General features: G+C 41.7%; 3 protein-coding genes and 1 long non-coding RNA gene across 10 annotated transcripts; 2 read left to right on the top strand and 2 right to left on the bottom strand.

Moving 5' to 3' along the window:
- Nucleotides 2284-4170, top strand: LOC8085142 (thioredoxin-like fold domain-containing protein MRL7L homolog, chloroplastic). Its single transcript, XM_002441059.2, has 4 exons — nt 2284-3177; nt 3469-3550; nt 3647-3758; nt 3859-4170. The coding sequence occupies exons 1-4, from the start codon at nt 2498-2500 to the stop codon at nt 3978-3980; spliced, it is 996 nt and encodes a 331-aa protein (XP_002441104.1). The 5' UTR covers nt 2284-2497; the 3' UTR covers nt 3981-4170.
- On the bottom strand, nt 4846-8620 carry LOC110430283. 2 transcript variants are annotated; one of them, XR_002447603.1, is made up of 4 exons: nt 8131-8620; nt 7912-7992; nt 6131-6292; nt 4846-5275 (listed from the first exon to the last, which is right to left on the bottom strand). It is a non-coding gene; the product is annotated as an uncharacterized LOC110430283 (long non-coding RNA). The 2 variants fall into 2 exon arrangements; XR_002447602.1 differs by having other exon boundaries at nt 7912-8619.
- LOC8076963 (crooked neck-like protein 1) lies at nt 10064-18016 on the top strand. 6 transcript variants are annotated; one of them, XM_021448394.1, is made up of 7 exons: nt 10064-11827; nt 13268-13484; nt 13589-13787; nt 13912-14203; nt 14437-14707; nt 16926-17215; nt 17373-18016. In XM_021448394.1, exons 1-4 carry the CDS (start codon nt 10199-10201, stop codon nt 14027-14029), a joined length of 2163 nt encoding a protein of 720 aa, XP_021304069.1. In that variant the 5' UTR covers nt 10064-10198; the 3' UTR covers nt 14030-14203; nt 14437-14707; nt 16926-17215; nt 17373-18016. The 6 variants fall into 6 exon arrangements, with proteins under 6 accessions (XP_021304069.1, XP_021304068.1, XP_021304070.1 ...); XM_021448393.1 differs by having other exon boundaries at nt 14399-14707; XM_021448395.1 differs by lacking the exon at nt 14437-14707.
- Nucleotides 18545-23437, bottom strand: LOC8085141 (WD repeat-containing protein 55). Its single transcript, XM_021448397.1, has 15 exons — nt 23228-23437; nt 23075-23107; nt 22627-22691; nt 22271-22358; nt 22118-22190; nt 21688-21794; nt 20682-20724; nt 20483-20539; nt 20315-20391; nt 19642-19687; nt 19516-19562; nt 19327-19400; nt 19197-19252; nt 18982-19120; nt 18545-18869 (listed from the first exon to the last, which is right to left on the bottom strand). The coding sequence occupies exons 1-15, from the start codon at nt 23320-23322 to the stop codon at nt 18799-18801; spliced, it is 1071 nt and encodes a 356-aa protein (XP_021304072.1). The 5' UTR covers nt 23323-23437; the 3' UTR covers nt 18545-18798.

Here is a 23788-nt window from a genome sequence, read left to right as displayed (position 1 = left end):
AGTTCACCCTGAAAAGCAAAAAGTTTTCAAGATTCCTCGTCACATCGAATCTTGTGGCACATGCATGAAATATTAAATATAAACAAAAACTAAAACTAATTACACAGTTTAGCTGTAAATCACGAGACGAATCTTTTGATCCTAGTTAGTCCATGATTGGATAATATTTGTCACAAACAAACGAAAGTGCTACAGTACCGAAAACTTTTCACTTTTCGGAACTAAACAAGGCCTCAATGCTTAATTTTTTTCTCTGCAAGACCGTACGGGACACGTGGGCACGCTGGTTTGCCGCCGAGCTCAGACGTCTTAATAAGAATAAAATAAAATAAAATAAAATAAAATAAAATAAAATCATGGTTTTAGAAGTTGTTACACCAGCACGAGTCAGTTCATACATTTGAGGTAGCATGTGTACAAGATGCTTACAACACAAGTAATTAATTCAATACCAAAACAATCTTCCTGAGGTTCCAAGAGCCAGTTAAAGGCTTAAAGCGAGCCAGTGGAAGCATACTAACTGCTACAAGCCTACAACATGATGACATGACTTTGATGAGCAGTGTTGTGTGCACAAACTTGAATGAAAAACATCCTTTCACTATTGATTATCATAATTCATGGTTTTAGAAGTTGTTAGACCAGCACGAGTCAGTTCATACATTTGAGGTAGCATGTCTACAAGATGCTTACAACACAAGTAATTAATTCAATACCAAAACAATCTTTCTGAGGTTCCAAGAGCCAGTTAAAGGCTTAAAGCGAGCCAGTGGAAGCATACTAACTGCTACAAGCCTACAGCATGATGACATGACTTTGATGAGCAGTGTTGTGTGCAAAAACTTGAATGAAAAACATCCTTCCACTATTGAATGCCATTGTTTAGTTTGTAATGGCTCTCAGGGCTAATACTGCTTGCAACTTTTGCATGAACCTCAGGTATGAACAGCTTGAATTGGAAGCGAAGTTATTGGAGGTACAAATTTTTTTGTTCCATTTTTTAGTTATTCATAAGTAACTTGCATTGTGAATTATATGTAATGAGTAGCAGGCTTTGTTAAACCATTGTAGACACTGATGCCTGTGTATTGCTTTTGTTTAGCTCAAAATTGTGGACGCCTGAGGCATGCAACTGGCAACCAGCGCGATATGGAGGCCGTCACGATAGGAGGATGGCACCGTGGAGGCGGTCAGCGCGTCGCAACAGAGTGGAGCGGCACGGTGGACTGTTGTGGTACATGCCTACGGTGAGCAGGAAAGCCAAAGGCGAGGGGGAGACAGGCAATGCGCTGGAGACCAGTGCGGCCGACGTACGGCGAGGGACGGGCATCACGTTGGAGACCGACGGAGGCGTCCAAAAGCGCTGTAGACCGGCGCGACCGGCATATGGCGAGGGGAAGGCGGGTAGCACGCTGCAGACCGGCACGGCCGGCATACGACGAGGGGGAGGCATGCAGCGCGCTAGAGATCGGCACCGCGGGGCAGATGATGCAGTGGAGGTGCCGTGTGGCGCTGTGAAGGAGGGCGCAGGCGCGATCACGACCGTAGTTGACTAGGGAGAAATTGGAGAAATGGAAAATGGATCTCGTTATGTGATACATGGGCCACCAGTCCTTTAGCCCAGGAGAAGTAGACCGTCCGAACGGACGGACGTTTGGACTTTATCATTACAGTATTTAATAATGATAGATAAGAAAAAATGCACTTACTTCTTAGCATGCTAAATCATGTAAAAAACGATCTTACTCCCTCTGTCCTGTAATAGAGTACATTCTGGCATTTGAGAGATATCCCCAAATGTAATGCATTCAGAAAACAATAAGATAATATTTACTTAAATAAAAATATAAAAAAATGAAAGTAATTGACTGCTTACCATATTTTCTATAAAAAATTTAGAATGCACCCTTTAATCATGTGGAACACAATTAGATTTTAATAAATTATGAAGTTAAGTAAGAGGCACATACGTCTATTGCTAACTCTTATTTTGTGAAGTACTCCCTTCATCTTAAATTATAATATGTTTGACTTTTTTTACTCTAAGTTTGACCACTTATCTTATTCAAAAAAGTTTATACAAACATAGTCAAATTTAAGTTATTTTTGAAAAACTTTTATTAAATAAGATTGAGTAATTAAGTACAGTGTACGGATAAGATTGTATAAATTTTTAAATAAGAGAGTGATTAAACTTTAGTGTCAAAATGATTGAGTAATTAAGTACAGTGTACGGAGGGAGTACTTCCGACTTCTCGGCAAGTGACCGAGCCATCAGATTTTTTTTCTTCTCCCTTTCCTTATCCTTGTCCCTAGTCCCTACCCACACGCACCCCGCTCGACCAAGCTCCCGCGCCCGCGGCCGGCGCCCTCACGCTCCCGCGGCTGGGCCTGGCGCCCGCGCCCGTGGCCGTGGTCGGCGCCTCCAATCTCACAGCTTGGCTCGGGACCAAGAGGCGAGGGATACGCCCTGCGCGAGTGCGCGCTCGGCAGAACGATGCCGCTGCACTGTTCCCTGCCCGCGACCTGTTCGGCGTTGTGCCTGCGAGCAGCGGCGCGGCCTGACCCCCGCTGTCCGAGCTCCCACGCGCGCCTCGTCGGCCTAGCTCTTTCTCGCCCGCGCCACCAGAGGCTCGTGCACACCGGCTGCGCGCGGGCCGGGACGAGCGACTCTAAGGCCGTGCAGCTGGTGCTGGGCGGCCGTGCGCGCAGCGACGATGACGACACTGACTCCGAGTCCAGCGATGGCGAGGACTCCCAGGATCGGATGACGGACGAAGAGCGGAAGACGCTGCGCCGGAAGATACGGGAGATGATGGACCGCGTCCCTGAAACGGCGGGGCTGACGGACCCGGAGGAGCGGAGGGCCAAGATGCGGGAGCTGCTGACCAAGTACGAGCTGGTGGTAGAGGAGGAGGACCCGGACTGGCCCGAGGACGCCGAGGATGGGATGGGCTTCAGCCTCGGCCAGTTCTTCGACAAGATCACCATCAAGGCCGAGAAGAAGGACGACGCCGAGGAGGATGATGACTCGGGGTATCAAAGCGACAAGGAGATTGTTTGGGAGGATGACAATTACATCAAGCCGGTGAGGGATGTTAGGACACAGGATTGGGATGCGTCCGTGTTCACCGATTTCGGGCCGATGATTGTGCTTGTGCATAACAGATATAAGAGGTATGATTCATTCCTTGCTCTTGCTAAGTGCTTGTTTCTAAAGTAATTTATCTCCATGACTAAGAAGGTCTGCATGATGTGTCTGTTCTGATTAGAAGGCCATTGATGTATAATAAGTGCTTGCACGTTGCAGCTGAATAGACCTGATATATGCTGAACCTGTATGTTTCTGTCTAAATTGCAAGGGATTTGCTGCATTGCTTGTTTCAATTATCAATGAATAGGTCGTGAATTTATTGAGGACCCATTTATCCAAGTTAGTTTGACGAAGCATGATGTCCATTCTTGCAGACCGCGGGAGAATGAGATGGCGAGGGCTGAGCTTACTAAGGCAATTGAGATGTTTTGGGAACACAATCTGCCGTCACCAAGGGTATAGAGTTCGTTGCAACATCCTTTCAGTAATTCCCTTGGTAGCTTGCGCTTCAAGGAGCGTTCCAAGTTCTTACTATGCATATATTTTCTGCAGTGTGTGGCTGTAGATGCCTGTGCCGAGCCTGACCTTGTGGACGCGCTGAAAGTTTCTGGTTTCCCTGAGATTCTCTTCACCAATGCAGGGAGGATAATACACCGTGAGAAAGGTTGGTTGTATGAGTCATCATAGAGAAACACTCCACTGATTTGACTTACATTCCATCAACTGTGTTGTGAAGTTGTCTGACCTTAAATATGTGGTTCTAGTTGTCCGGTCGGCGGAGGCATGGTCGAGGATGATGGCGTTTTTCTACTACAAAGCAGCAAGGCCACCGTTCTTGTGTGAAGCAGATGGGAAGGGTCAAGAAAAGGTTCCTTTGATGTCATGAGCACAACGTGGAGGCTTAGCTTTGTAGTACAACTATTTTAGTGCTTCGAAGTTCGAATCAAATTTTTAGAAAATCAATGCAGTTTGTTAGAACTTCACATATGTCATTAGGAAGTTTATGCTGTTAGGACTAAGAGTTGAAACTTACAACTATTATGAGAAAAATACATTAATCAGCCTCTTTTATTACAGCTTCTGATGCAGTGTAGCGATGTCTGAAAACTAGTAGAAAGCGCGCGCCCTCGCGCGCGTGGGTAAAGAGAACGTGGCAGCTATAGAAGAAACATATGTTGGTTGACATCTTCAAATTAGACCTAAATAAATACTTTATCAAGGAATGGTCGCCAGACACATACTAATGCTATAGGGCACAACAAAAGCATCAATATTAAAGATAAGTCAACGTAACAAAGTACCCTAAAAACAAACTACTATGATAATCATGATAAGGCAGCAATGAGTAGTTAGTAAAATGAGCTTGAACTTTTATATTCCTTCGATGATGAATTAACAGCAGATTGTAAGTGATCAACAATTTGCAAAATCAGGTGTTTCCCATGATTGACAAAGCAAAGATGGAATTTGAAGGTTCATTCTTTATCAAAGCATTCGGCATTGCAGGTTGGGCCATCTATAAAGAGAGGAATGATTACATCTTTAGACAAATCAGCCCACTGCACGAAAAACAGAAAACCGAACCAATTTTTTTAGGGAAACTTACATGTAGTTGTATAGATAAGAATTGAGTTACAAACGTATTCTAAATATCTGGGTGACCATATTCTATATTGGCAAAGACTGTAGTAAAAGCTACTGCTGCATCATATACCCAGTGCGTAAAGCTGTCACAGATTTTAACAGCAATATAAAAAAGTATATTATGAAAACTTAAGATTGGAGGTACGGTAAGTACAGATGTTATGAAAGTAACCCATTCTAGCGCACCACATCAGGTAAGAAGCAAACAATCCTTAGTACCACCCAAAGAAGTTTTTTGTTTCATAAGCAACTCATGTAAAACATTTCTTTTACCAAACAACTATGTACAAATGGAACATTAAAAAATAGTTTGCTAATTAGATGGTGTTCTCTACTCAACCAACTGCCGCAGGTAAAATCATTTTTAAATGATTCCTGGTTCACCTCCAACGGTAAAAAGAATTGAAATTGCAGTAAGTTGAGTGTAGACCAAATAAATCAACTTCTGCCTACGTGTCGGAGCCCAGGACTGTTTGAGGGTGACTTGGTGCAGCATGTAAGCTGAGGTGAACTCTAAAATTGGAGAAGCATTCAGCTCTGCAATAGTGAGGGGAACCATTAATAAGAACAGGACACCACGAATTCTCTGAAAAATTGGGCCCTAAACAAAAGCAGCAATGCCATCTTAGTTTGAGGCAAATGTGGACCATACAAACTGTTAACTGTTCAATATTTTTATATTAACCATATTATTGGTTGAACTTTGAAAGGTTGTTATGACCTAGAAATAACACGCACTGCACCTGTAACCAAGCTTTACATGCATGTGAACTATCTAATTTGACTTACACTGAATATTTTTTTAGTGTTCAATTAGACTTGCTTAACAACAGAGTATGCAGAGATATATTGCTTATTTTTGTTGTGCCCACCTACTTGACGACAAGCATATTAAACTCTGTAGCCATCTCTCTAAACTGAGTCAGCTATTGGTCCACAATTTATCAGCATCTTGGATCAAGTCTCATATAAAATAGAGCATGCATCACTTTGTGTAGAGTAAGTCTGAATTAGGATTTTGGACCATCCATCCCCAAAAAATATGAATTCTAAATAAAGCTAAGGACACTATAATAAATACCAAATCTATTAAACTGACAGGAATTTGCGTGTAATGTATAGATGAACCAAACTCGAAACGAAGCATAAGAAATTTGAAGACTTGTTCTAGCCATTACACACATGTAGTTTTGAAGGTCATGAAACTCTCTTCCTTTGTACGTGGACATGAAGCATAAGTAATGTATGTGCAGAGGAATTTTTATGGAATAACAGGGTGAATTATGGTTTTATTATAAATGGAGAAATTTTTATGAAATAACAGGGTGAATTATGGCTTTATTATAAATGGAGAACCTGCATGAATAAAATATATTAAAGGGAACTGTGTACCTCCCAATACTCAAACTCAAATTTAGGCAGCTCAGATCGATTTGCAATTATGTTTGCCTCCATGCTTCATGGCTTCTTTTTTTCAAGCAGAGAAGGGCTCAACACATACAACCTCAATACTAATAATAATAATATAGCTCACATCTTTGAAAAAGTTGTCACCTGAAAGTGATTGAGTTTCAGTAAACTGTGATATAGTCACACATGCCTATATATGGTGCAGCAGGAAATGGTATTACCATATACGACAAAACAGTGTGTTCCTGCTTAAAGGTTATTTACTTCATAAGATTTCACCAAGTAGTTTAGTAGTTTGGAGCATCAATAGGAAACAAGCAAGGCAATTCCTAAAGAGTGGTCAACAAAATTCAAGATGCAATCCAGTAATGCAAGCTGGCACTCAAAGTAAAAACAACTAACTAAGGTTAGGTAGGTGGCTCTAACAAATTGACTAAACAATCTAACACGAGCAAACTAATATAGAGAGGATGGAACCCTGTCATGAAAATATAACTATAAAAGGGCTATTGCATATATATAGATCAAGACTTAGCTATCTTGCTTGTAGTTTATATTGTTATAGTTTAACTACAAATAGCCTCTCAAAATGTGTTACTGTACCTTACTCTAAGAAATGCAGGATGGGAGGGGGGAGGGAAGGGAGAGTAACGGGAGATAATTTTTTTAAAGAAAACTAAACAAGGGGAAGGAGGAGGGAAGAGAGAGCAGCATAAAGATGCATTCCTAAAACATGTTGTCTAGGTTGTGCATTAATATGCTAAAAGATGGCAGAGCAAGCCAGAATGATCAGCTTTTGTACATAATTAAAAGATGTTAATGTATAAATGTGCTAGCAGTACCATGGAAACACTAACTTGAGTGTTGTCCTCCAAAATATATGTATAATACACTCCATGAAACAAAACATCATCCTAACATCAATGTTTTATTGTGTCTCAAAAATCCAGTGTTTATGCAAAACAAGGATTGGAATATTATGAAACTGGCAGGGATGACAAGCAAGCTCTCGTATCTCATGCTAAAAAATAGCAAACCAAACCGATCCCTATCAATCCTCATTGTATTAGAGTGCAAGTGGCGTAAGCTACAGCCTGTGAGGAACCTAAGTAAGTGCTTCTTGACCAGTCATACTAATTTCATTGGAACAAAACATAGAAGCCAGCATAATGACTATTTATTTTCTGAGCGCCCATCAAGGATTAATCATAGGCAGCACAAAAAATGTAAATGACATTGTAGCCTGAATTGTAAATCTTTTGAATTATTATTCATGGGGAACATGATGTGCTTCCTTAGGCATCAAGCTGCAGCAAAGCATATTTTTTTGTTGTCGCCATTTAAGGGACAATGCCAGGGGTGAGTGTGTGTGGGGGAGGGGGGGGGGCAGACAAAATACATGGGACACCTGTTAACACTATGGCCATCAGTGATTAAATCTGGAGTCAAGCTGCTGCAAATCACACATGTTTTGATGTCGATATCAGTTACTATAGCAAACCAAATCTAAAAAAATAAAGGATGTGAGATTAATGTCAGTATAATAAAGGATTGTCAATTAATAAAGATGGAATTATGTCTGCACAATACTCAGATCCGTCAAATAACATGCAAAAGGAGGACATATTCTACTACTCTTAACAATGCAGAAAGCATAAAAGATGAGTGACTAGAAGAACAATCAAAGATGCCAAAAAGCATTCATTTTTTCAGCTGTAGCTATCCAATCTGACACAAAAAATGGAAGCACGCAATAGGATTACCGTATTCAATTGCAGGGTTTTCTTAACATTGCACAAAGCATCATGCAAGGGCTGATCAATTTAATGAAGCATTAAGTCAACCTGCACAATAGAAAACATAGCACTATGTCACTATCTCCAAATTAATTTGCTCTCTCTTATAGTAGGAGATAGATGTAGAGGCACTATCCAGTCCCAACAGGGGCCAGCGGCCTAGCACAGATGTGCAGCGCAGGGTACCCGCTGTATCTCGCCGACCGCGGCAACGCAGGATAGCCAACCATCGTCGCCTTGATTCAGGAGCAGAAGGACTGAGGAGCTGTGGTGGATCTCACAACATGCACAACTGTCAGGAGGGGAAGTAGGAGACGAGGATGGTCACATACCGCTAGATAGAGCCCTGAGCTAAGCCGCGGCCACCGTCGCCAGCGAGGAAGAGGCTGCTAGGGTTTCGTGGATGGCACAGGGAACACCTGGAGGAGGCCAGCGGGCCGCACGCCGTCGGGCTACGCCGCATGCCGAGGCCGCCGCCGCTCCACCCGCGTCAGGAGAGGAACAGAGAGAGAGGTGGAACAGGAGAGAGAGGACCACCCATGTGCCGGCTCAGGGCCTGAGATGCGGCCACGGCGCTAGGAGGCAGCCGCCGAGGGAGGACGACGGCGTCGCCGAGGTGCAGCGGTCGAGGCCGGGGTCTGGAAGAAACATCGCGAAGGAGAAGTGTCTCGATTGGGAATCAGAAGATTGTAGTATATATTCGTTTCTTCTCTGCAGAGGTGGACCAATCAGGAAACATGGAGCTCACATGTCGCTGAGGTGGACCAGTAAGAAAATTTGGGGTGACGTGTCCCCCTTGCCTGCTCGGGGAGCACCATAGGATTGTTAGGGTAAATGCTGTCACAAAGATGGAACATCAGTACATAGGTATAAAAATCGGATTGAGATATGTATGAAGTATCCAAATTATTATATTTTAATTTTCTGAATATAGTATGGTACGAGTTTGGTGAGGATCTACGTGGCCTTTCCGATGTTTTTTTTTAAATTCAGCCGAAATAAATAAAAAAAGATAAAGATAAAACCGCCTTTAAAAACCATATATAACCGAGTCAGGGAGATAAAATGAATGGTTTTAAAAGTGGAGGGAGGTGGTTTAGTCAGGCCTTATTTAGTTCGAAAAACTTTTGGTTTGGGGTACTGTAGCACTTTCGTTTTTATTTGACAAACATTGTCCAATCATAAAGTAATTAGACTCAAAAGATTCATCTCGCGGTTTACAGACAAACTGTGTAATTAGTCTTTATTTTTATTTATATTTAATGCTCCATACATGTGCCGCAAGATTTGATGTGATGAGAAATTGAGGATAGATAAAATAAACTTTTTCATAAGAAAAACTTTCAAGCAGGCCCAAGGCCCAAGGAAAATCTCAACCAAAGTTTCACCTAGCCCTGTTTAGATTGAAGATGAAAATTTTTTGAATGTTACATCGGATGTGTCAGAAGGATGTCGGAAGGGGTTTTTAGAAACTAATAAAAAAATAAATTACATAGCTCGTCAGGAAACTGCAAGACAAATCTATTAAGTATAATTAATCTGTCATTAGCACATGTGGGTTACTGTAGTACTTAAGGCTAATTTAGAGTAACTAGTCTTAAAAGATTCGTCTCGTGATTTTGAACCAAACTGTGTAATTAGTTTATTTTTATATATATACATTTAATGTTCCATATATGTGTCCAAAGATTCGATGAGATGGATGAAAAAATTTTAGGTAGGAAACTAAACAGGGCATAAGGCCCTGTTTAGTTCCCTACCCAAAATTTTTTTATCCATCCCATCGAATCTTTGGACACATGCATGGAACATTAAATGTAGATAAAAAAATAAACTAATTACACAGTTTAGTTAAGAATCACGAGACGAATCTTTTAAGCCTAGTTACTCCATGATTAGCCTTAAGTGCTACAGTAACCCACATATGCTAATGACAGATTAATTATGCTTAATAAATTTGTCTTGCAGTTTCCTGACGAGCTATGTAATTTGTTTTTTTATTAGTTTCTAAAAACCCCTCCCGACATCCTTCCGACACATCCGATGTGACACCCAAAAAATTTTCGTTCCCAATCTAAACAGCCCCTAAGAAAAACTTCAAGCAGGTCCAATCAATCAGGAGGCCCAGAACCCGTCTCTCCCGGAGACCACGCCTCTCAGTTCTCCCTCCCAATCCCTTCCATCCCGTTACTGCTTTCCCTGTCTCCTCGTCCTCGTCCTCCCCATTACCCAAACCCTAACCCTAATACCGGTCATGGCGCTCACTACACGGGGCGGCGCCGCCGGCGGGGATCCGGCGAAGGCGCCGTCCGCCTCCGACCCCAGTCTTGGCTTCCTTACCAAGCGCGACACCGAGGTCAAGCTGCCCCGCGCCACGCGGGTCAAGAACAAGACCCCCGCGCCTATCCAGATTACGGCCGAGCAGATCCTCCGGGAGGCCAGGGAGCGGCAGGAGCCTGAGATTCGCCCGCCCAAGCAGAAGATCACAGACCCCCACGAGCTCTCCGAGTACCGCCTCCGCAAGCGGAAGGAGTTCGAGGACGTCATCCGCCGCGTGCGGTGGAGCGTCTCGGCGTGGGTCAAGTACGCGCGGTGGGAGGAGCAGCAGCGAGACTTCGCGCGCGCGCGGTCCGTCTACGAGCGCGCGCTCGATGTCGCCCACCGCGACCACACGCTCTGGCTCAAGTATGCCGAATTCGAGATGCGGAACCGGTTTGTCAACCACGCCCGGAATGTCTGGGACCGTGCGGTGTCGCTCCTGCCCCGGGTGGATCAGCTCTGGTACAAGTACATCCACATGGAGGAGCTGCTTGGTGCAGTTGCCAATGCGCGCCAGGTGTTTGAGCGCTGGATGTCTTGGCGACCCGACACAGCTGGCTGGAATTCTTACATCAAGTTTGAGCTGCGGTATGGAGAGGTCGAGCGTGCCAGGGCTATCTATGAGCGGTTTGTGGCTGAGCACCCACGGCCAGATACCTTCATCCGCTATGCTAAGTTTGAGATGAAGCGCGGTGAAGTAGAGCGGGCACGGCGGGTGTATGAGCGTGCAGCAGACCTGCTTGCGGATGATGAGGATGCAGAGGTGTTATTTGTGGCATTTGCAGAGTTTGAAGAGAGGTGCCGTGAGGTTGAGCGTGCACGTGCAATATACAAGTATGCTCTGGACAGGGTCCCTAAGGGTCGTGCTGAGGAACTGTATAGGAAGTTTCTGGCATTTGAGAAGCAATTTGGTGACCGTGAGGGAATTGAGGATGCCATTGTGGGCAAGAGAAGATTTCAGTACGAGGATGAGGTTAGGAAGAACCCACTAAACTACGATTCATGGTTTGATTATATCAGGCTGGAGGAGAGTGTTGGGAATAAGGACAGAATCAGGGAGGTGTACGAGAGGGCCATTGCCAATGTGCCCCCCGCAGAGGAGAAGCGATATTGGCAGAGGTATATATACCTCTGGATTAATTATGCACTTTATGAGGAGCTAGATGCACAAGACATAGAACGGACCAGGGAGGTTTACAAGGAATGCCTGAGGTTGATTCCTCACAAGAAATTCACGTTTGCAAAGATGTGGCTCATGGCGGCCCAGTTTGAGATAAGGCAGTTAAATCTGAATGCTGCAAGAAAAATTCTTGGGAATGCAATTGGAATGGCCCCAAAGGGCAAGATATTCAAGAAATATATTGAAATCGAGCTTTATCTGGGCAACTTTGACCGCTGTAGGACTCTTTATGAGAAATATATTGAATGGTCTCCAGCAAACTGTTATGCATGGAGGAAGTATGCCGAATTGGAGAAGAACCTTAGTGAGACTGATCGTGCTCGATCAATATATGAACTTGCTATTGTGCAGCCAGCCCTTGATACACCAGAGGTTCTGTGGAAGGTATGTTCTCTTGCAGAGTTGTTGTATTCTTAGCTTATGCACATTAATACATTATATGGTTTGTATAGTGGTGTATAATATATGCATTTGTTTTATTATTATTATAAATAAATGATATTGTAAATAGCTATTATGTTGCCCTAGTTACTAAAACCACCATAGCTCATTTCTAGTGAACAATCCATTGCTCTCTAGGGGCCTTTATTTAAGAGGCACCATCCTTCGGATAAGAATAAGTTACTGTACAGATGTCTGATTTGCTAATTTGTTTGCATTACCTATTCTATCTCTCCTGAAAGTTTGTGAAACCATTGAGGCTGCAGAAACATTTCTTTGTTCTGCGCTTGTATTTTTAAGTGTCCTGTATTTTAGCCCCTGTTCTCTTTATGCCCTTCCCATGTAGGTGAATAGTCACTAATGTCATGGGATTGTTTGATCGTTGCTCGATATAGTTTCAGATTTGTAGCCTCAGTTCAACACATCTCTTGGTAGTATTCTAATTGAACAGGAAAGCATTGAATCTGACTATGAATTGTTCAGACATGAAAAACTTTGTAAGGTATTAGTTGATCATGTTCATTCCTATATCAATGCCATGATGATTAACTGCAAAATATGCTTATTAGAGACTCTTACCTTTCTTGGATTTTGGAGATCTGTACATTGGGCTGTAGCCTGTAACATCCTAAAATTAATTTGTCTCAAGCTAAAATGGTATGCATTTTTATATTTTATTTTTACTGTTCCTGAACCAGAATCCTTTTTTTTCATGGCACAACTTTTCTACCGTAAAATTTGTGGTTTGGATATCTTCTCCTTTCGTACTATATTCGTTACTAGACATAGACATCATGAGGTGTGATTTATAAAATATAGTTTCATCAATGCTTCTACATTGAAATCTGTTTTATCAGAGCTAGTTTATGAAATAACTTTTGCTCTGCATTTACTCTTACACATGTTTGCCTAGGATGCTTGAGGTGATTTGTCTTTTGCATAAGTTAGTGTGCAATTTTGCTTAGTTTCTTGGACCTTTCAGTAGACTTACTACTTGGTGTTTATAAATACCTGCAAAGTTCCAAGTCAGATAGCAGTGCAAGTAATTCAAAAGTTAAAGCACCTGTGCTGTTGTTTTCTGTTGGATTTGTCTGCCTCATTTTGCTGAGTAGTTGCTTGAATTATCTGTTTTGAAAATGCATTTGGACACTGCATGATTTTTATTAGGTGCCGTTTAAAAGTTCTGCAAATCTATTAGTCTACTTGATGCAGCAGTAGTCCATATCGCTTTGACATTTGAAACACTCTGAAAATGTCAGTTAATCTTTCTTACGCTTTTGATTAACTCCTTTGGTGCTGTTTACTTCCAGTAGTACTTCTAAATTTGTTGATTTTTTTATATATGGATGCTTACCAACTCATGGCCTGCTCTTTAACTCACAGGAGTACTTGCAGTTTGAAATCGATGAAAATGAATTTGAGAGGACAAGGCAACTATATGAAAGACTGCTTGATAGGACAAAGCATTTGAAGGTATGGATCAGTTATGCTGAGTTTGAGGCCTCTGCTGGCTTGGGCGGTGAAGACAGTGAAAGTGAGGAGAAAAAGAATGAAGTTGATTATCAAGAACAGCAGATCGAGCGGGTCCAAAAATGTAGAGGTAAATAATGAGTTAGAGATCAATCTTACATTGTCCGACCATATATGTTTTGGCATTTACTCGTTGCGGACTTGAAATAACACACTTTGTGTTTTGATGATCAGCTATCTTTGAAAGGGCATTCGACTACTTCAGAACCAGTGCCCCAGAGTTGAAGGAGGAAAGAGCTATGCTTCTTGAAGAATGGCTTAATAAGGAAGTGAGCTTTGGTGATCTCGGGGATGTCAGCTTAGTGCAAAAGAAGGCGCCCAGAAAAGTCAAGCGGAAGAGACCAATCCCTACAGAAGATGGGTCCACTATAGCGTATGCTCTTTACTCAGTTTTCCCTTTTAACACTTCTCGAAAAGTTTGCAATATATCTTTTTCCTTTTTTTTTTCTGGAGCAATGGAATATATGTACTGACATGAAATTTGCTTAATCCTTCAGGTATGAGGAGTATATAGATTACATTTTCCCTGATGAAGTTGCTCTAGCACCAAACCTGAAGATCCTTGAAGCTGCTTACAAATGGAAGAAGCAGAAAACTGGTGATGATGATGAGTGATCCTGGCATCTCTGTATGACATTGTCGTGAACGTTCTGCCACTGCCAAAATCAGATGTCTTGCAACGTTGTGGCTAGAGCTATCGGAATTTGAATAATCAATTTCTACATGTCAGAGGATGCTGTTGCTGTTGAAAAGAATCGTGAGAAATTACTTTTAATCTGAAACAGCATGGTAATTCCTTCCTTGCATGTGCTTTCACTATTGCTTTCGTTAAAATACCCATCTCCTTCTCGGTTAGTGGCAATGTTGTACATTTTGTAAACTCACAAGTAGTGGATCTCATGTTGTGAACCAAGACAATATGGATACCCATCTTCTCAATTGAGAATACATGATAGGCTGCAGATTGCAGTTTTGCTGATGCAGAACATTAAGGCCTTGTTTGTTTGGCCGGGAATGGCCAGGTTCAGGGCCCAACCCCCGTGGGTCGGCCTAGTGTGGAAACATTCCTGGCCTGTAGAGAAAGATGTGTTTGTGGTGTTGTGCCCTGGCCTATCCTGGCGATTCCTCTTCACCCCGGCCCTGGAACTGACCCTCCAGTCCTACTGCTTGGAACGAATCCCCAAGTGGTAGACGAAGCAATGGTATGGGGCGTGTGGCGGCGCTGCTGCAGATCCACGACGGCGACTCGGTGCTCTACTCCAGTGTCTATCTTCTCCAGCCGTCTTCTCGCCGGTAACGCACTGCCCTCCTTTTCTTTCCCCTGCTCTCAGTCCTAGCTAGGGTTCTTGGGTGCATGTTCTTGATTCCACCCTAGGGTTCTTGGGTGCGAGGACCCAGCGCCATGCCAGAGATTATGCTGCTTGTTCATTGCATCCCTCTCTATGTCAAGTCAGAACAGTGGTGTCTTGGTGTTCATCGCGTCCCTCTATGTCAAGTCAGAACAGCGAGTGGGGAATTATTGAGAGTAAAAAAATGGGTGGTGGATCCTGTCCCTACTTGGCTGGGAGATGATTTTAATTGCTTGATGATGATGCAGTTGGCTGGGATGGACTTGTTTCTTAACATTCACGCATTGCCATGTACTTGTACTAATAATCTCTTTTTATATGCTTGATTGTTGGTGAAAAATGTAGATTCTTTTTTTATAACGAACAAAAATATTCTTTAAGTAAGGTAAAGTAGTACATTTATTCTTGGACTTCTCTACATGTAACTTAAGTGGGGTTTGTTTATTGCAATGACAGTGGGCTTAAATAAATCCCATGATAAGTCCAATTGGTGTGATCACAATCACAAGCAAAGAAAATGCACAAGAGTTTGTGACACAGAGACTGAACCACACTTAGGGGGTGTTTGGATCGCAGAGCTAATAATTAGCCCATGTTTTTGGATACCAATTAGAATGCCTAAATGTGGGCTAATAAGAGCTAATGAGGGCTGATTTGTGGTTAGAGTCCATTAGCCCTTATTAGCCCATAATTAGCTCATGTTTAATCCATTTTCACAAGATGGGCTAAACAGGACTTAGTCTCTCTTGAACTCTTCTTTCCTGCAATTTAATACAGCTCAATCGGATAATGCTTGTTTGCTAATGCAATGATGCACAAACATTTTGTTTTGTCAATGGGGAACTGGAATCAATAAATTACTGGAGCTGAGCTTTGGTCAGTTCTTCCAGAGTCTTGATATGTTGGCCCTTGTATTTTCTAACATCCTTTCCTGCTCTAGGTTTCTTGCCACGCCCTAGGGTTCTTGCCATTATTATGCTGCTAGTTCTGTCAGTTTGAAGTATTTTCTTCTCCGGTTCTCTTTCCAACTTTAGCAGTCTGCAGACAAAGTTAGATCTGTCATGCCGGGCAAATGTACTCCAAGGAATATAGAAGCCAGCATATTCGGAGATAGCTAGCAATAATTCATAGCAAAAGCTAGACTCCACCTACTTGTGATTATGGGTCGTGCATACCATTTTGGTTTAGGATTCATAGCCAGGATGGATGCGTACATACCATTTTGGTTTAGGATTGCTTGTGGTTCATGGCTGCAGAGGCCTGAGGTGAATGGGGAGGTGAGGTTGCTTCGGAATCAAATGCAGAGGGTAGGGAATGAGACTCCCCTGCTATTTGTAATGCTACTCTATCGTTTGACTGGCACTAGCGAGTAATGACTAGCCTGTTCTGTTCACTGCCTGGATCTTTACTGTAGAGGTCTGGTGCTTGCTAGAATTAAGTGAAACTTTCACATTGTCTTTGTTTTTTTTACCCTGCATTTTTTGTTGGCCAACAGTCATTTGGGACAGACCTCTGTAATAATTTATGTCGGTTTTCGTTTACTTAATTAGCACAAAAAAATTACCGGAGCAATTTTGATCCTATTTTTTCCTCAAATAAATACTTCTGTTTCATACCGTCATATGATTTATAGCTGAACATACTTCAGCCTCCTAATTGCATGATTACAGTTAGTTTTGATTGACTGACCACACTAGCCCAGTGATTACACTTGGTTTTGTTGAAGTTATATTGCTAGCAGCTTTTGCTATGATTTAATGGGAATCAATAATTACAGTTAGCCTTGTGATTACACTTGTAGGATATTCTAAATCATGATCATTTATGAGGATAATTCTAAGTGGTGCAAATCACTTATGCCTTCTTTTTTCACTCTATTAGATTGTATAATGTTGATGTTCATATATTTTTCATAAGTATGCTGCAGTGATTACATTTGTGAATGTTTCTTGACAAAGCATACTAGTAATTAGTTGAATATATGCCACAGTGATTACATTTGCTTTTTTTTCGTCACTCTGGACTGGCAGGCAAAAAATTTGTGTGGTTCCTGTATGTGCAATGTTGCAACTTTTATGGAATCTTGGCTACATATGCAGTTAGTTCACAATGCATTAGTTGATGGTTTTGACAAAAGCATCCATTATTTACATGGTCTGCAGATATTAAGGGTCATTTCTGATACTTGACTGAAACTCTGGAAGCACAAAGCATGTTGCGCATGCTCATGGGAATTATATGCAGCAAGTGGTAGCTAAGACCAAAAATTCAATGGTTCCTTACGCCTGTTCATGTTTCTTTTGTTCTATTGGGTCTACCACAACAGAAAGGAGGAAATAATACTTGCAGTAAAGGACACTTAGTACTGCCCTTCTCTCTCCTTTGTTCTGATAGAGACGTGAAACATTACATGTTTTGCTCTTGATTCAGTCAGAGTAGCATATACTAAATTGTAAGTTTGGCTCTAGTGTGGGACACTTCATTCAATCAATATGCAGATTATTTTTGAAGCAACACATTGATTGTTAACCTGGCTGAAATATAAATAGCAATGGCTTATACTAGTTGCTAGCAGCTACTTACAATGGCATTTTCTCTTTTTATGGCAGTTATATCTTTTGAGGGAGAGGAGCTTGATAAGAATCTCTAGTCTTCAAAGGAAGAAGGGCTTGAAGGGCAAGTTGTTGCAGCTTAGAGAATTCTCTTGGCCAAAGAGCGGCGTATCACATCACTTACTCTTGTTTTTGTTAGTCATCAAATATATTGTCGTGTTAGCAGACCTGAGCGCATATTTCTAGAAGTGAACAAGTCTAGCTTCCAAGAACTGATAATTTTCGCCTGACATGGCTGTACTTCTGTATAGAAACGTAAAAGCATCAAAGCCCAGGGCAACTAGGGCTGAGCAGCAATCCCTGTATTATTTCCCTCTCAACCGAACACAACAAAAGAGGGTTTAGGAGAAGCAAGGGATTTAATCCCCAAGGGCCTATATTTTTTCCCAACTGAATACAACAAAAGAAGAGGGTTTAGTAGAAGCAAGGGATAATCTCAAATGGGTTTGGGTGCCATCTGTAGGATCTCATGACCCTGTTCTAATACAAATCCGACTTTTGTTTGGATAAAAATCATCGACTGTGTTATAGTCAGAACTGAAACAGCTTATTTCCAGCATCAGAAACTCTGAACACCAATTGTATCCCATATCTCCTTGTCTAGTTAATTAAGTATGTGTACATGTCCCTGTGGTTGTGTATTACTAGCTCCTGTTCGCTTAACTCAAAGTCATGGCAGAAAATATTGTTTGTTGATTTGTTATGAGAGAAAAACAGCTGAATAATAGGTAAATTCGGCTGATAAGCTCAAATAAACAGGGGATATATTATTTACCACTAGCAAACATGCTCGTGTGTTGCAACGTAACCCAATATGTGTATGAATCAAATTTTATATCATTATGGAATGCAAAGGATACAACCTAATACATGTTGAAATTGGACTCGTGTATCAATCATGACTCTCAATCAGACTCATGTATAGATCACCGCTGGACACGGGTCACGAGTATGAATCACATGAGACATGGAGGTCATGAATGTAGTTTCTAGTTTAGGATGTAAAAAAGAGCGAGAAGAAAGAAACTTTAACCATCAATGTGGATAAATGAAGAGATAACTCCCAGACACACTCATGCTTGTCTCATGTGTGTTCTTATATGTTGCTGTTGATGAGGAGGATTAGACAAAGGAGACAAGATTATCTACAAGTTCTACACGCCTCTTTCTAATTCTTTCTTATAATTAGGAACGGTAAAACAGACATAGCAATCCATGCATAGGTCAATTCTCAACATAAGTAAACTCGGTAACAGTTTGGGTCAACACTTAAGGCTTCTACCTCTAATATTCCATCAGCCAATATACTTAAAAAACAACATTCGGCATGCCTTGCACCGGCGGTCAAAGTTGCCCACTCACACTCCCGTACAGCAACAAAAAAAAAAGAGAGTACACAGCTTCTCACTTGGGAACTTGACATCTATAAATCTGCAAAGAAATCCGACGCCGGCCTACTTGACTTTCCTTTACCTGCCTTTTTACTCCTTGACCCTGAAAACCCCCCAGAGAGAAACAAGGAACAGCTTTCAGAGAAGAAATGCGAACCCAGAAAGCAGGATTATCATGCTAATGGCACACAGCATAGTTCGATATAAAATCTCACCTTTAGAAGAGGTTGCCGCCATGTCTACATCCATCGCATTATCATCGCTATCATCATCGCTATCATCACTACCAGCTTCAGCAGGTTCATCACCATTGACTACCTGTGAGCCATTCAAGAGTTCTTCCAAGTCCCAGAGCTGCATACAACGGAAAAAAATGTCAAGTCAGACGAACATATGGGCACACCAAAACGAGAATGAGAAAAATTGTCACCTTCAGCATTTTATCATGTGAGATGCTGCCGAGATATTTCTTATCATTTGAGAAAGCTGCATAGCATAAATAAGAAATGAGAATATGCTGTTTTTCCGACTAAATCTTACAATCAAATGGACACACATACCAAGACCCTCAATGGGATATTCTGAATGTTCAGCAAGTGGCTGTATTATCCTATTAGGTAAGATGCCCACTAATCTACACAGAGAACAAGGATTTCATGTCAGAACAGCAGTCCATCAGACTAACAGGAAATTGCAAATTGCCTGAGAAGTGAGAAGTTAACTCAAAGCAACAGTGGTGAATTCCAAACCTGATCACACCATCTGATGAACCAGAAACCAAAGTTTCTTCATCCAGCTAGAACACAATAATAAAAATGAATACACAAATAGGGCAAAAATGACAGCTATCACAATAAGGTTAGGGTCCCACAAACCTTCAGCATTGTATCCACAGATTGCGTGTGTCCGAGAAAGCGGTCACTAACCACAAAAAGACATGTCAGTGAACAACTTTAGACCACATCACTTGCAGAATTAATTGGGTCTAAACCACAGAAACTGAAGGGAGCAGACTGGCAACATCTCATAGTGGCATGTTTAGGAAGCTATGAATATTAGATGTCAAGATCCTTCTAAGGAGCTCCTACCAATGAAACATTGTAGGAGACATACAAGCAATGTTTATAAGCATCAAAATTTAGGGAACGCCGCATCCAGAGAACTACGTTGATGGAATGATGGGGTTCCCTCGGTTCCAAATTATATGTCACTTTAGTATGTCCTAAGTAAAAAATCTTTAACTTTGATCAAGTTTATAGAAAAAAACACCAATATCTACAACATTAAATTTGTTTCATTTCATTAACTTATTCATGAAATATGTTTTGATAATGCATTTATCGTGTATATGTTACTATATTTTTCTAAAAAATTTGATGAAACTTAGAGAAGTTTGACTAAGGACAAAGCCAAATTAAACTATAATTTAGAACAGAGGGTGTACTATACAAATAGCATTAGACAAAAAAAACAAGTTTCATTAATGAAGTTTTATATTTGTGCTGTTTTATTTCAGCAGTTAGTGTTGTGTGATAAAAATATGGTTACCTGCAATCCTTAAAGTATCCCCATGAATATAATAAGAGCGCTCCACTTGGAGTTCCACAAACAACCTTTTTACCATTCTGAGAGTCACAAAGAATAAGTTAAAATTCAATTATCATGACAACAGGACAGAAATGATGCTCAGCAAAACTGTTTGCCAAAAATAGGTACCTTCATTACCACCAAGGATAGCAACTCATCTTCTGAAAATTCAGATCGTGACCTTACCTGGTATTTAAATCAGAAACAGTTACGAGATTACAAAACTTACAATAATTCATCAGTAAATGATAGCCGTTGATAAGAAGTCCTAAAACACAAAATTCAACACATTAGAAGCAAGAGTCTATGTACTCCAAGGGCAACTCACTTTATTCCTTCGGAGGTTGTTCACAGACAAAGTTCCATCCCCACTACAAGGAACAAAGAAGTATAACCCTTAGTTACAATGTGGTGTCATGCACAGAATAGACTTGATAAATTTGACAGGCAAATAGTTTGCAAATAAATACTCCGTCCGTCCATGTATAGTAGGCGCAACTCAGAAAACACAAAAACCAAGGAACTAGTTAATTATTGTGTGTTTCTAGGAGACTCCCTTTGGTTTCGCCTTCCAATAACTGCAGCCCATGCTTCTTTGTCACGTGCCGTTAAGCAGAGCACACAGCTTGCACGTGCATGCAAATTTCCCCCTCTGTGGACTTCCGTGGCCTGGGTTATTTGGAAGGGAATGCATGTGTTTTTGAGGGGGCTTCCCCTTCTATTAACAGGATTTGGAAATGAGCACAGCCTCTGGTGCTTGGCTGGGGTTAAGAAGCTTGAAGGGCTAGGTTTGACTCTGGTTGAATAGGTCCATTTAGCTAAGGTCGTGTTCTTGTTCACTATGTGTTTAAACATTGTGTATGTGTAATCGCCTCACTTATATCTGGTCCCCGTATGAGTGAGGATCCTGTTGGGGACCCCCCCCCCCCCCCTATTTTCATCTCCTGCGTTTTCAAAAAAAAAAAAACGTGTCGGCCAATGGGCAGTTGCATGCGCCAGAGCCCAAGGGTCCCAGCATAAATGCGGCATGCAGCCATGTGCAGAGCCACCTTGTATTTGAGGACAAAATAAAAAAACAGTTACGCCTACTATACGTGGATGGAGGGAATACACCTTCAGTGACTATAGAATGTCTTTTGTTAGCTGGTATTAAAAAAATCACATGAAGTAGTAGTTAAGTGCAAAACTAATAACAGGAATATTTGTGCCTGCTTCTCATGATAAAAAATTGGGAAATAAAATAAGAGGGTTGTTGATAATCTCTAGTTTTTTGCCATGCAAACAATATTTCAGTTGTGTTTGATACATCTCAACTGCAAGGAATCTAGTTGTACCTTGTGGCCAGTATCTGATTCGAGTCAGCCACATAGGTCATATCTGAAATGTAATCATCATGGACTTCAAAACTGTTGCAGCAAGATCGTTCCCGGGTATCCCATACCTAAAATTAAAAGAACAAGGATAACTAAATCAAAAACTACGTTATACATCTAATAGAAGATAATTGCATATAAAAAACACTTTCTGCAAAAGGAGTCATCTCATAAACGTCACATAAGTCCAAAAACAGACATAAGTGAACATTTTTGTAACAGCGATTTCGGTAATGCTTGGCACAAGCATTGTAATATAAATAACCTTGTTAATGCTTATTTTCGTATGACCCGATATGTGAAGGACGGAAGGTACTGGAAACAAAATGATGAAAGTGAACTGTATTTTTAGCACCTAACATCTTAGGCCAGCAGACTTACTGCTTCATACCTTAATGCAGCCCTCGTCGTCACCTGTGGCAATCGTAGATTCAGTAAGACAGACAAGGCGGTTTATGGCATTCCTAAAATCAAGTTACAAATGGACCAATGTTTAGTTCCGCAAACAAAATAAATACTAGCACTGAAAACTAACAAAACTCACTCATGTGCATCCTCCAAGCGGGCAATGGCCTTGCCTGATTCTACATCAGAGGCAAGAACTGAGCAATCAGCTGACCCTGACAAAATCACTGAACCAAACCACAACATCAAGAAAACCATCAGGATATGGTTAGAAGACATAAGGCATGCAACAGGATGTATCAAGGTGTGCTCCCCTCCCAATTAGTTCCAGATTGTCATTGCCAGCTTAAAGCTGCTAATTTGTAGTACCGTGTTTGAATGCATAATAGAGTACGAAACAAAGATCAGAATGATCCATAAAATGCAGCGCAAGTGGGTACACAGGTTGGCAGGTATAATAACAGAATTCGATAACAAAAGGCAATAAGGCATTACCTTTTCCTGAGTCCACAAAACGAACAGCTCTGCATGACTCCTTGTGAGCTTTTACCGAAAATAACCTTAGTATCAAAGGAAAACGAAGTGAATATCAATCTCAAAGGCATGAAATCAACCTTCGAACTGCCAAAGCACAAGTGCACAACCTCAATGAAAGACTCCAGAATCACGGAATGCACTAAACACATGATATTTCTATCTTTGCAATTCAATTCAAGTCAGCAGATAGAGAGTATATAGTTATAGAAGAGAACTGTGGGCACACCACCAAGAAACACTAACTGATGCTATTTTAGATCACAAAGGCCCAGCCCATCTTTATTAGAAAGCGTATGACTAACTGATGCTATAAGCAAAGCAACACAGCGCCGAGCACCGCAAGGCAGAATTCGAAGTGTGAAATTAACAGAGCAGGCAGGAGCAGCAACAGAGCTTCCGTGAGTACCTCTCAGGCGGAGACTCCGGGCCGTAGCGGAACCTGTGAAACCAACGAGATTGGAAGCGGTTAGTCTGTGGCGGTAATAAGAACAAGCAAACTGGAACGGGAAACTTGGGGGGAGGGATAGGGTTTAGTGTGCGCGCGGTTGGGAGGGCGTACAGGCAGAGATCGCCGGTGATGAGGGAGGTGACGACGAGGGGTGAGGACGGGTGGAAGTCGAGGTCGAAGGGCATCTCCTCGTGGAGCGCCTCCATCGCGGCGGCTGGCAGAGGGGGAGGCGGGCGGGCGGGCGGGCGGCGGCGCGGCTGACGGAGAAGGAAACAGCTGTGGGAGGGCGTCTCGGGCAGCTGGGCTACTAAGCCCTGAGACACGGCCGTTTTCAGATAGATGGGCTGGGCTCCCCTAAAAAGAGAAAAAGATAGCTGGGCTGGACATGTGTAAACGGGCTCTAAAGTACTGCCCCTGAGACAAGAGCAACTACAGTATCTTCTCAAAAAAAAAAGAGCAACTATAGTGAAAGAAATGAGATTGTATAAACAAAGGAATATATAAAAACAGAGAAAAAGAATAGGAATGAGCAACTATAGTAATAAGAAACGCGCCTATTTGGAATAGAGGATTATAAAACAAAGAAATGAATAGGAATGAGATTGCAAAATAGAGGAATAGAAAACGTATAGGAAGAGGATGAAAAGTGGTGTTTTTAACGTAAAGAGAGGC

The sequence above is a fragment of the Sorghum bicolor genome, chromosome 9, assembly GCF_000003195.3.
Source record: "Sorghum bicolor cultivar BTx623 chromosome 9, Sorghum_bicolor_NCBIv3, whole genome shotgun sequence".
Taxonomy (NCBI): Eukaryota; Viridiplantae; Streptophyta; class Magnoliopsida; order Poales; family Poaceae; genus Sorghum; species Sorghum bicolor.
This window is presented reverse-complemented; position numbering and strand designations above follow the sequence as displayed.